The sequence below is a fragment of the Hemitrygon akajei genome, chromosome 18 (assembly GCF_048418815.1).
Source record: "Hemitrygon akajei chromosome 18, sHemAka1.3, whole genome shotgun sequence".
Taxonomy (NCBI): domain Eukaryota; kingdom Metazoa; phylum Chordata; class Chondrichthyes; order Myliobatiformes; family Dasyatidae; genus Hemitrygon; species Hemitrygon akajei.
Window position 1 is genome coordinate 11729700 of NC_133141.1, and position 13409 is coordinate 11743108.

The following is a 13409-nucleotide window of genomic DNA, read 5'->3' on the forward strand; positions in this document are numbered from 1 at the left end:
CCGTAATTCCCACTACACAAACTAGATTTAATTTTTAGAGGAGTTAACAAAGCATATTTATGTTGTCTATATGGACTTTAAAAAGGCCTTTGACATGGTCCTGCGTGGTAGACTGCTGCAAAAGGCTGGAGATCATAGGATGCTGGGTAGATGGCAAATTAGATCCAACATTGGCATGGCAGTAGGAGGTAGAGCTGATGGTGGAGAGTTGATTTTCTGATGGGAGGTTTGTGACCAGAAGTGTGCCAAAGAATTAGTGCTGGGATCTTTGATGTGAATATGAAGGGAATGCAGATGACAAAACAATTGTTGGTGTCATAGGTTGTCTAGGACTACAGCATTATATTGGTTAGTTGGAAGGTTGGGCGGAACAGTATTAAATTAATAATCCTGACAAGTGATGCACTTTGGGAGGATAAGGCAGGGTAGGATCACAGTAAACGGTAGGGTCCAAGAGAGAGCATGAAGAGAGGTCCAATTCGATAGATCCATGAAAATGGCAGTACAGGTAGATGGTGAAGAATGTACACTTGTTAATCAGAGCATAGAATATATGAGCTCAGATGTTATGTCACAACTTTATGAACTTCTAGTTAGGGCATACCTGAAGTTTTCTGTGTAGTTCTTTTCTGCACTGGGGAGGGTGCAGAGTTTCTCCAGATAGTTACCTGAGCATGACGGTTATGAAAGTCTGGACTGAAGTAGAGAAAGTTGAGGGACTGGAGAGAGGTGTACAGAATTATGAGGGAGAATAGATTATATTTTTCCCATGGTAGAAGTGTCTAAGACAAGTGAGTATAGGTTTAAGATGAGCAACTGGAAGTTTAGAGCGGATCTGAGAGATTTTCACATGGACGGTAGTTGGAGTAGGAATGGGTTGCCTGCTGAGGTGGTGATTAGGTAGATACAATGACAGCGTAGACATGGTGGGACAAAGGTCTATTTTTGTTCTCTATTACTCCATGTCTTCATTGTGCGCATTTTAACAGTAACTCTATTTGTAATTCCGTGGAAGATAGGTGTGTGTGTGTGTGTGTGTGTGTGTGTGTGTGTGTGTGTGTGTGTGTGTGTGTGTGTGTGTGTGTGTGTGTGTGTGTGTAAAATTGTACCTCAGTCTGTGTCCACAAATACCCTAATTTATGTGGAACAGCATCCCTTATTCACAGTAGAAATTCCCTTTTCTACGGCCAGGGCTCTCCGAGCAATATACTGCTGGTCTGCGTCTCTATCCCACCCGGGTGATGCCCATAGTCTTCCTCCACCCATTTCTGACAGATCTAGGTTGAGGGTTGCACACGGTGTGTTGTGGACAGCGCTGTCGATCAGCACTCACCAGTAACATCAGGAAGGAGAGCTGAAGCCCCGGGGTCTGTGGGTGTGAAAGGTCCCGGTATGGGGAGAGTGTCCGGGCGGGGGAGCGAACGGTGGGTTTCGTTACGGGGTAGTGGGTGGTCCCGGCCCCTCCCGCTCGGGGCTGCGCACGCGAGGGGCGTGTGCGCGGCGAGTCTGCGTCGCAGCCGCGGAGCGGAGATCCGTCATCCGCAGTAAGATGAGGACCCCGGTATAGCGCCTCTTTCCTCCGTCCCTCAGCCGGTGGTGAGCGAGCAGCAGTGGCGGCGATGGAGACGGCGGACGGTCAACGGGCTGAAGCGGAGAACGCGGTCGGGGTAGTCGCACCCCTGGATGAACCGGTGGCGAAAGGTCAGTGTGGGGAAGGGCGCCGAATTTTCCAGTAAAGCAGCGGGTCTACTCGGTGACTGCGGGTTTGCCGCATTTCTGCGGCCGCCGCTTCCCCATCGTGTGGGTGGAGTCGCTCGCTCATCGTGGCAGCTTCCATCGGCGAGTTCCCGCACCGTGCACGCGATCCCGCACCTGCTCCCACATCAGCACCGTGAACCCGCCCCGCCCCGAGTTCCTGCACCGTCCATCCACACAGTAAACCGTACTCGCTGCCGGTTCCCACTGGTGATGGCTCGGGAGGGAGGTGGTGTCCAGTCCGCTCCATCACCACATTGAGGAAGCGCAGCAGCCCACCCGTACCACCAGGGTGGGAAGCGCCCCGGTTCCTTTAGTGCTCACATGAATACTCGGTGCGGAACGGAGACAAAGGGTTGTCGGTAACATGTTCGTCAGGCACCGTGACAGCTGCCAGCTGCCCACCCCAACTCCGGGAAGAGACCGGAGCAACATCAGTATTTGAGAAGAGCTCAGAAAATGAGGTGCAGCGTGCAAGGAGTTAATTCCCCATCTCGCCCTTTGATTGTTGTTTGTCATTGATTGAAACCCGTGAAGCTGCCCATTGATTATGTGTTTGTATAGACTAAGGACGGAGTAAACAGCGTCTCTGCATGGAGCTGGCTGTAAGGGCGGTTTTGTACTGTGAATTCCTTTGTTACCACCGCCCATCACCACTGCATTCATTAAGCCAAGATCTGCATTCATCCATCCAAAGGCTTGATTGAGGTTGAATGTTCACGGTTGGGAGTCCATTCCCCCATCAGTTAGCTTCTGTCGATCATTAGTAATATAAAGGGTTTTTTTTTGTTATCAACCATTCCAAGATGCCACTGTCTCAGAGCGCCACAGTCCTGGTTCTGTCCTGACCTCGGGTGTTGCCTGTGTGAAGTTTACACATTCTCCTTATAACGGCACGGGTTTTCTTTTCGGTACTCCAGACTCCCCCCCCCCCCCCCCCAAACCAGCATCCCAAAGCCATGTGGACTGGTGGGTTAATGGATCACTGTCAATTGCTCCAATGTGTTGGTGAGAATGTGGGAAGAGGTAAAACTGGGATTAATGTTAGATGGGTGTGAATTCTACATGGCAAATATCATTGTGGGCTCTGTATGACTCCTCAAACTTTTATGGAATATGTTAACCTTATTAGGGATTTATACTCACCCATCAAGCCCCAGGGTCTAAAAGTTGATTTAATGATGTTAAACTGCATTGTGGAGCAGCCTAACAGCTTGTTTAAGATCCAGAGGATGAAGATTGTCAGTTGCAGATTTCACAGAGCAGTAATGTTAGATAACCTTACACAGTCTCTGTTTCACTGCAGCTTTCTCTATTGATCTTTTGAGATTTCTTGCAGCTGCCAGCAGTTAGCCCTGCAGGTGGGATCTCTGCAGCCAACTGTAGAAGCAGCATTACTGCAATGCAAGCAGTCCCCTGACAGGAGTGCTGCTACTTCATGGGTGGATGCTGCAGTGTAGGAAGGGTGTGGGAGAGTGTTCCCAGGGGTCAGAGTTTCTGGACAACTTGGTGAAGAACAGCAGCAGTAGGATACAGGTGTTGAGGACACTGAGACAGGCACCTCAGGGCTCCTAGAGCAGGGAAGTTGTCCACAAGATCTGTGCAAGGTCCAAGTTCCTCTGGAAAGCTGCAATACATTTTACTGAAATGCATTTTAACAGAGGTTGGGAATTTGGTGATGTGGGAATTGAAATGAAAGAGATCTGCTGATACTGATGTTTACTTTATGCTTTGCATTTATAATTGTAACTTTGATGTTCTAGCTTGCAGTGTCAGTGGTAACCAAGTTGCCTGCCATTAGCTGTTTTTCAGTTAATTGGAACTGTTTATCTAGTAATTACTGTCAACTGAGGGTTCCAAAATTAGTGGTTTCTTTCTAAAGTACAGTGTGTGTGAGCACAGTTTCTGCATTTCACCAAGGATACTTCAGTGGAGTGCCAAGGTTGGAAATTTGTGAAGCAGAGGAATGAAGTCTCATGTTTATCCCTCAAAAAAATCAAGACTTGAGTTAATAAACATTTACTGCAGCAACCTACAGCGAATGGGATAGACTACAGAATGGGGGAAAATAATGGGCAGCTGTTGCTTGAGGTGATGGGTGACCAGGATATTTTGTGTCCCCTCTACTTCCTGATGCATCTCCTGAAACTCTGGCCAGAGGAAGGCTGAGTGCCTTCTGAAGTGTTCTCTCTTGAGCTGTCCTAACTTGAGAGATGTTACACATCTTCAAGGAGACTTTGAGAATTTTTTTAAAAAATAGTTTTCCTTGTTCACCCTGTTCATCTTGTGAGAGTTGTGAATAGAGTTGCTGTTGATGGGGTTGTCTAATCCTGAAGTGGATTTGGAGGATTATTTGGAAACATTAATGGTATTGCTGCAGAGCTGTGAGATGCCTGGTTTAACTATGAACTGTACAGGAGGACAGGGATCACTGCTGCCCAGATGTTCATGAACCTTATCTTATGCTGGGTTTGAGATCTTGATCTTCCTGCACTCGTTTCCTCAGATGGCTAAAGGCATTGACAAATTTCATCAGTAGTGCCTACCTTAATGAGAAATACTGTGCTTGAGACATAGGAGGCAGTCCAGGATTTCCAAGGGCTTGTTGTGGTGCGCAGAGTGAGCGGACTTGTGGAGGACATCTTCTTTGCTAATTCTCTGATATGTTTCAGCGAATGGCTTAATAAAGCTTGGAGCTTAGCTGCTGAATGAGTACACGTAAACTTGTCTGTATATGCAAAAACTGATGCTAGGATGACCTTGGTACAGGAGTGGAAGCAATGAAGATTGAACCATTTTCTGTAGATTCATTCAATCCCAGAAGGAGATTTGTGGGAAGTGAGGAGCATTGATGCATCGAGGAGGGTTGAAAGGGGGTTGGAGTAATGACTCAGCTTTCATGGGACTGGAGCAGCACGTGTAAATCTGGAGTAACTCAGCAGGTTAGGCAGCATCTGTGTTGCTCCAGTTTCCAGCATCAGCACGCTCTAGTTTCTTCACCCTGCTAGGGCTGGTATGTTTTATACTTATTTGGATAATTGCTTGTGTGTCATCATGTAACAGACGTGGATTGATCACACATTTTGCAGGAGTGCTACATTTGAGCGTAGCTGTAAATAGAATCAGAGTGGGGGGAAATGGTGAAAAGACAAATTTTAAGGCTTTTAATCTTGATGAGGATTTGTAAGAAGATCAATGCAACAGTATCAACATTGTAGAATAGAATATAAATGTAGATGTAGCAGGGATTTTACCAAAGTCTCTGCTATATCTGTAGGCAAATTTAATCCTTATAGATCAGACAAATCAAATTGGTCATGGTAATCTTGAGGATGAATTAGTAGGGATTTTCAGGGCTGCTTCTGAGAACAATAGATTGTGAAACTAATCTGGGAACAGGATTCATTTATGATTTCACGGTAAGCATCCTTGGGGAATGAATGATCATGACATAGATTGCAGAATCTTGGGTCTGAAATTAGTGTTTTAAAATTAAAAGCAGGAAGATAAAGTTGGCTAGAATGTGAAAATAGATTAACAGTTAAGATGGTAGATGAGTAGTAAAAGATATCTTGGAGATTTTTCCTAATTCTCAATAGAGATAAATTCCATCGAGAAGTAATGACTCCAAGAGAGGAATGATCCATTTGTGACTAAGGAAATCAAGGATAGAAATTTTTAAAAAGTAGATCCGGAAATAAAATCTGAAATGCTGCAGGTCAGACGGCATCTGTGTGAAAAGAAATAGAGTTAACGGCTTGGATCAAGATGCTTCATTGGAACTGGGAAGGAGCTTTCTCTTTTTCCCCAGTTCTCACATAGGATCTTGGGTCTGAAATGTTAACCCTTTTTCTCTTTCCACAGATGCTGAGTGTTTCCAGAATTTTCTGTTTATTTATGTTAGAACAGAGATGAAATATTGGTCTCTTAAATGAAGTGTGTGGAAATTAATGGGAAATAAAGGAAAATGACAGAGACTTTGTACAAACTTTTTTAAAAATCCATTTCCATGGTAGAAGATGATAAAGGCTTTCTAGAAATAGAAAACCCAGGAGGAAAAAGGGGGGAAGACATTCCAAAACAGCCAACATCACTGGAAGAAAATTATTCAGCAAACTCCTGAGGTCTTAGAATAAATGGCTGCAGAGGTGGTGGATACATTTTTTGTGATCTTACAAAAACTGTTGGATTCTGGAAAGGTCCTTGTGGGTTGGACAGTGGTAAATATAACACCCGTTTCAGGAAAGTAGAGAAGCAGAAAGCAGGAAGTGGCAGTCAGACTGACCTCTGTCCACGGGAGAGTGATGAAGTCATTTATTTGGAAAGCTGTAGCTGGGTGTAATAAAACTAAGCAGTATCAATGTGGGTTCATGAGAGGGACGTTACAATCAGTGTGGTAAAGGGGAACCAGCAGATCGGGTGTTCTTGGATGCCTAGAAGGTGCCATATAAAAGGCTTCTGCACCAGGTAAAAGCTCCTGTCTCTGGGGTGTATTAGTGGGGGTAGAGGAACTATGGTCAGCATATGAGTTCTGTTAGCATGCATGGAGGATGGGGTAACTAAAAGCCTGGATAGAGGGTCATTTGTAGGTTGGCTGCTGTAACTGTGAGTTGCTTCCGATCAGTATAGAGACCTCAAGGATATGCAATCCACATTACTGAAGGAGGTTTCAAAAGTGGCGGAAAGCAAGATGTGAGGACAGAGTCAGCAGAAGAATAGTGTTATGTTAAGTGAACAGGCAACAGGCCGGTAGCTGGACTGTAATGAGAGGGTCCATGAGACATAAGAGCAGAATTGGACCATTTGACCCATCAAGTCTGATCTGCCATTCAATCGTGGCTGATTCTTTTTTCCTATCTCCTCAACCCCAGTTCCCGGCTTTCTCCCTGTAACCTTTGATACCATGCCCAATCAAGAACCTATCAATCTCTGCCTTAAGTACACCCAACGACCTGGCCTCCACAGCTGAATGTGGAAACAAGTTCCACAAATTCACCACCCTTTGGCTAAAGAAATTTCCCCGCATCTCTGCTTTAAATGGATGCCCTTCTATCCTGAGGCTGTGCCCTCTTGTCCTGGACTCTCCCACCATGGGGAAACATCCTTTCCACATCTACTCTATCTAGGCCTTTCAACATTCAAAAGGTTTCAATGAGATCCCCCTCATCCTTCTGAATTCCAACGAGCACAGACCCAGAGCCATCAAACGTTCCTCATATGATAACCCTTTCATTCCTGGAATCATCCTTGTGAACCTCCTCTGGACTCTCTCCAATGCCAGCACATCTTTTCTAAGATGAGGGGCCCAAAACTGTTCACAAACTCAAGGTGAGGTCTCACTAGTGCCTTATAAAGCCTCAGCATCACATCCCTGCTCTTGTATTCTAGACCTCTTGAAATGAATGCTAACATGGCAGTTGCCTTCCTCACCACTGACTCTACCTGCAAGTTAACCTTTAGGCTGTTCTGCACAAGGACTCCCAAGTCCTTCTTCATCTCAGATTCCTGGATTTTCTCCCCGTTTAGAAAATTTATTTCTACTACCAAAGTGCAAGACCATGCATTTTCCAACATGAAGGATCAGCAAAGCATTGGTGTTCACTCCCAAGCCAACTCCCAAGGCCCTAGTTACACTTAGTTGCCTCTTTTGAGCAGGTGACATCATTTGTGTGACACCAGACTCCTAAAATAGACACTCTATTCCAAGCTCAGTCATGCTACGAAGCTACCAGCAAGAGGGAGGAAAAGTGTCCTTAAACATGTGTAAAATCCCTGCTAACTCCATGCCTGCTCAGAGTAGAGAAGGAGCATTCAGGATGGTAGTGAGATTCTCAGACCTTGCACTTGCAGCAGGTAAAACCCTGCATAAACAGAGGAAGGAATGCACCACTTCACAGGGCAGGCACCTCCTGTCCCACCTGTGGAGTCTGCAACTCGCACACCGGCCTCATCAGTCTAGAACCAGAGTGGAAGCAAGTCGTCGGTACACAAAGGGAGGACGTCTGAAGTGTTGTTGCTCTCTGCTGTAGGAAGCCCTGCAGCCAACCACTGTGTTCCGTAAATAGTAAAGTGTTTATTTGAGACAATCCATTTGGTGAATCTTCTGCTGTAGTGCCATGGGTAGCTGTTCTCCACTTTCAGACTCAACACTGTGCATCAAATTCTCTTTGCCAACAGGAGATGCCTCTATTAAGAGCACAATGATCCTCAGTATATTTAATTGTTGTCAGTGAGTGCTCCCATTGGAATAGCATTTCCTCACATCATGGCTCAGTGCTTTTGGTAGAAATTCTCTGGAGTCTTTAGTGATGTGCCAAATCCCCTCAAACTCCTAATGAAGTATAGCTGCCATTGTATCATTTTCACGATTGCATCAGTATGTTGGCCCAGGATAGATCTTGAAACTGCTCACCCTTTCCACTATTGAGCCTACAGTGAGAACTCTGCATTTCCTGATTACCCCTTCCTACCCTTCCTAAAGTCAACAATCAATTCCTTGGTCTTACTGATGTTGAGTGCAAGGTTGTTGCAACACCACTTGACCAGCTGATCTATCTCACTCCTGTACACCACCTTATCACCATCTGAAACTTTACCAATAACAGTTGTATCATCGGCAAATTTATAGATGGTGTTTGAGCTGTGCCTAGACACACAGTCGTGAGTGTAGAGCAGAGGACATAGCACACATCTTGAGGTGCACCTGTGTTGACTGTCAGCAAGGAGGAGATGTTTTATAAAGCCTTACATTGGTCAGTACTTTATTCCCCAATCAGCAGGTTGCACAACCATCAGAAACATATATACCAATAGGTAGAACGTGTAGCCATCAATGTAAGATCATTAGCACTGTCCTTGTACACCAGTACCTACTCGCTGGCAATTTGCACACACCCATCAGTGCAGTCCAGTTCAGGAGCCTTTCATTACATCAGTTTGATCCAGCTGGATAGACCCACCCTATCACAGAGTTACTGATCAACCACAGCACAGGATGAAGCCATTTGGCCCTTCGACTGCTGTCAGTGATCTGAAAAAAACAATACAGCTTGGTTGCCCCTGACCCCTGATCCCTGTATGTGTTGTGCTTGCCGAGGAAGACGAGTCATGTGACTGTAACATCATGATGGAAGTTCATATGCTGCTATTTGTCTACAGAGAAGCACACACGTTTGATCTGAACCTCTGCTGTCTTCTAGAAGATTCTTGCCATTAGAATTTGCCAGTATTCCCAGTCTAGTTTACAGTCTATCCAGAAATACATTACAGTTGGTGACAAGAGTGGTCTCCATTATCAATGTGTGTGAAAACTTGTCACTTGAAAAGATTTTAGCAACAGCTCTAAAGCATTGAGTGGGCATCATCTGTCTCTCTGACAGGACCCTGGAACAACCAAGGCTGAGAGCACAAAGCAGTGCCACTGCGTGTCCAAGCTGGTGCAAAACAAGGTTCATATGGGTGACTATTCTGAGAGCGTGCAGGGAGAGGGAGAGAGAGATTTTGTCAAATGTGAGGACAGCATAGAGCAGCCTAATATGTTGGAACGTATCAGTGTTAAGAAAGTGGATGTGTTGGAACTTTTGAGAAACATTAGGACCAGATGGGATATACCCCAGGTTACTACAGGAAGTGAGGGAAGAGATTGTTGTGACTTTGATCTTTGCATCCTCACTGGCCACAGATGTGATACCAGATGTTTTTCCTTTGCTCAAGAAAGATAAAGGAATAATCCTAGGAACTATAGACCAATGAGTCTTGCATCAGTGGTGGACAAACTACTGGAGAGGATTCTTAGAGACAGTATTTATGAGCATTTGGAGATGCATAGACTGAATAGGGATAGTCAGCAAGACTTTGTGAGGGGCTGGTCATACCTCACAAACTTGATTGAATTCTTTGAGGTACTGACAAAACAAATTGAAGATGTGGTGTACAATATATGGATATTAGTAAGGCATTCAACAAGGTTCCCCATGGTAGGCTGATTCAGAAAGTCAGGAGGCATGGGGTCCAGGGAAGCTTGGCTGTGTAGATTCAGAAATGGCTTGCCTACAGAAAGCAGAGAGTGGTTGTAGAAGGGCTGTACTCTGCCTGGAGGTTGGAGACCACTGGTGCTCAGCAGGGATCTGTTCAGGGACCCCTGCTCTGTGTTTTTCATAAATTATTTGGTTGAGGAAATGGAAGGGGAAGGGGTTAGTAAGTACGTAGATAGCACAAAAGTTGGTGGCATTGTAGGTTACAAGGGGACATTGATGGGATGCAGAGCTGGATTGAGAAGTTGCAGATGGAGTTCAATCTGGAAAAGTTTGAAGTGATGCACTTTGAAGACAGTACTGGTTAATGGCAGGACTCTTAGCAGTGTGGAGGAATGGGGATTTTGGGGTTCATATACATACATCCCTCAAAGTTGCTACATAATTTGATAGGATGGTTAAGGTAGATGGTGTGTTGGCCTTCGTTAGTTGGGGACTGATTTCAAGAGCCATGAGGTAATGTTGCATCTTCATAAAACTCTGCTTATGTATTTCATTTATTTATTTGTTTAGAGAGAGAGTGTGGAACAGGCCCTAGGAGCTGAGCCACCCAGCAACCCCCGATTTAACCCTAGTCTAATCACAGGACAATGTACAATGATCAATTAACCTATTAACCAGGATGTCTTTAGATTGTGGGAGGAAACTGAAGCACCTGATGAAAATCCACGCATTTCACGGGGAGGACGTGCATACTTCTTACAGATGATACTAGAATTGAACTTCAAACTATATCGCCCAAGTTATAATAGCATCACGCTAATTACTACACTACCATTGGCGCACAAGTGTGGTTAGACCACACGTGGAGTATTGTGTTCATTTCCAGTCACCTCATTATAGGAAGGATGTGGAAGCTTTAGAGAGGGTCCAGAGGAGATTCACCAGGTTGCTGCCTAGATTAGAGAGCATGTCTTATGAGGAAAGGTGAAACGAGTTGGGGCTTTTCTCTCTGGAGTGAAGGAAAATGAGAGGTGATTGGAGGAAAGTATAGGTGGGTTGTCAGGTAGTTTTTATTTAAGAGTGGTAAGTGTGTAGAACTAACTGCCAGGGGTGATAGTAGAGACAGATACATTGGGGATATTTCAGAGACTCTTAGATAGGCAATTGATGAAAGAAAAACTGGAGGTCCATGTTGAAGGGAAGCATTAAATTGATCTTAAAGTGGATTAACAAGTTTGCACACCATTGAGGGCCAAAAGTCCTGTACTGTGCTGTACTGTTCCATGTTCAAAATTGCTGGCAGCCCTCATTAGCAACAGGTGAGATCCCAGAGGACTGGAGAGTAGCCATTGTCCTTCCTTTGTTGAAGAATTGTTTAAGGAGGTGAAGGAAGTGACTGATGAGTGTAGGACAGTAGATGCTGTCTATGTGGATTTCATTAAGGCATTTGACAAAGTCCCCATGATAGGTTGATCAGGAAGATTAGGATGCATGAGGTCTATGGTGACTTGGTTATTTGCATGTAAAATTGGTTTGCTCATGGAAGACAGAGGATAGTGCTTGATGGGACTTACTCTGTTTATTCTGTGACCAATAGTTTCTACAGGGATCCATACTATGACCTCTGTTGTTTGTGATGTATGTAAATAACCTGGATGAAACTGTACGGTAGCTGGGTGGCCCAGCAAGTTTACAAACAACATAAAGATTGATGGAGTTGTGGGCAGTAAAGAAGGTTATCAAAGGATACAGCAGGATATAGATCATTTATATATATGGGTGGAGAAATGGCAGATGGTGTTTAATACAGGCAAGTGTGAAGTACCACAAGCAAAATGCTGGAGGAACTCAGCAGGTTAGGCTGCATCTGTGGAAATGAACAAACAGTCGACACTTCAGGCGAGACCCTTCTTCAGGACTGAGAAGGAAGGGGGAAGATGCCAGAATTAAAAGATGGCGGGGGGAGGGGAAGGAGGGTAGCTGGAAGGTGATGGGCGAAGCCAGGTGGGTGGGAAAGGTCAAGGGCTGGAGAAGAAGGAATTTCATAGGAGTGGAGAGTGGATCATTGGAGAAAGGGAAGGAAGAGGGGACCCAGAGGTGGTAATAGGCAGGTGAAAAGAAGTAAAAGGTCAGGGTGGGAAATAGAAGAAGAGGTGGGGGGGGGGGAATTTTTTTTAACCAGAAGGATAAATCGATATTCATGCCATCACATTGGAGGCTACACAGACGGAATATAAGTATTGTTCCTCCACCCTGAGGGTGGCATCATCTTGGCATAACAAGAAGGTGTGGACCTACATGTTGGATTGGGAATTGGAATTAAAATGTTACCTTTTGGGAGGTCAAGTGTAAGGGGACGGTACATTGTTAAAAGCAAGACACTCAACTTTTAAGTGTAGAAGAATCTTCAAAGTTCAAAATAAATTTATAATCAAAGTACATATATGTCACCATATACAACCCTGAGATTAATTTTCTTGCAGGCATACTCAATAAATTCATAATAGAATAATGATCACAATAGAATCAATAAAAGACTGCCCAACTTGGGCATTCAACCAGTTTGCAAAAGTCTACAACCTGTGCAAATACAAAAATAAAGAAATAATAATAAATAAATAAGCAATAAATATCAAGAACATGAGATGAAAAGTCTTTGAAAGTGATTCCATAGGATGTGGGAACATTTCAGTGATGGAGCTGGTGAAGCTGAGTGAAGTTATCCCTCTGGTTCAAGAGCCTGATGTTTGAGGGGTAATAACTGTTTCTGATCCTGGTGGTATGAGTCTTGAGGTTCCTGTACCTTCTTCCTGGTGGCAGCAGCAAAAGGAGAGCATGACCTGGGTGGTGGGGGTCCCTGATGATGGATGCTGCATTCCTACAACAACTCTTTGTGTAGATGTGCTCAATGGTGGGGACGGCTTTACCCGTGATGGACTGGGCTGTATCCACTACTCTATGTAGGATTTTCCATTCAAGGGCATTAGTGTTTCCAAACCAGACTGATGCAGCCAGTCAATATACTCTCCACCACACATCTATAGAAGTTTGTCAAAGTTTTAGATGTCATGCCGAATCTTTGCAAACTTCTAAGAAGTAGAGGTGCTTCTGTGCCTTCTATGTAATGGCACTTGCGTGTTGGGCCCAGGACAGGTCCTCCTGAAATGATAACACCGAAGAATTTAAAGTTGCTGACCCTGTCCATCTCTGAAGCGGACTGGCTCATGGACCTCTGGTTTCCCTCTCCTGAAGTCAATAATCGTCTCCCTGGTTTTGCTGACATGGAGTGAGAGGTTGTTGTTATGACAGCACTCAGCCAGATGTTCAATCTCCCTCCGATATGCTTATTCATCACCATCTGGTGTCATCAGCAAACTTGAATATGGCATTGGAGCTGTACTTAGCCACACAGTCATCAGTATAAAGCAAGTAGAGCAGGGGGTAAGCACACAGCCTTGTGGTGCACCTGTGCTGATGGAGATTGGAGGAGATGTTGTTGCCAATCTGAACTGACTGGAGTCTGCAAGTGAGGAAATCGAGGATCCAGTTGCACAAGGAGGCATTGAGGCCAAGGTCTTGAAGCTTATTGATTAACTTTGAGGGGATGATAGTATTGAATGCCAAGCTGTAGTTAATAAAGAACATCCTGATGTATGCATCTTTGTTGTCCAGATGCTC

At 44.7% G+C, this 13409-nt stretch overlaps 1 protein-coding gene across 5 annotated transcripts in view; it reads left to right on the forward strand.

The window, feature by feature from the left end:
- The window catches only part of LOC140741084 (microtubule-associated protein tau-like), a 78863-nt gene that overhangs the window by 7468 nt on the left and 57986 nt on the right, over positions 1-13409 (forward strand). For 2 of the 5 annotated variants that reach the window (XM_073070801.1, XM_073070805.1), the window contains exon 2: positions 1591-1701. In XM_073070801.1, coding sequence (XP_072926902.1) covers positions 1620-1701 — 82 coding nt within the window. In that variant the 5' untranslated portion in view covers positions 1591-1619. Of the gene's footprint in view, positions 1-1316; positions 1425-1590; positions 1702-13409 lie in introns of those variants that run through there. The other 3 variants (XM_073070804.1, XM_073070806.1, XM_073070802.1) reach the window with 3 other exon arrangements.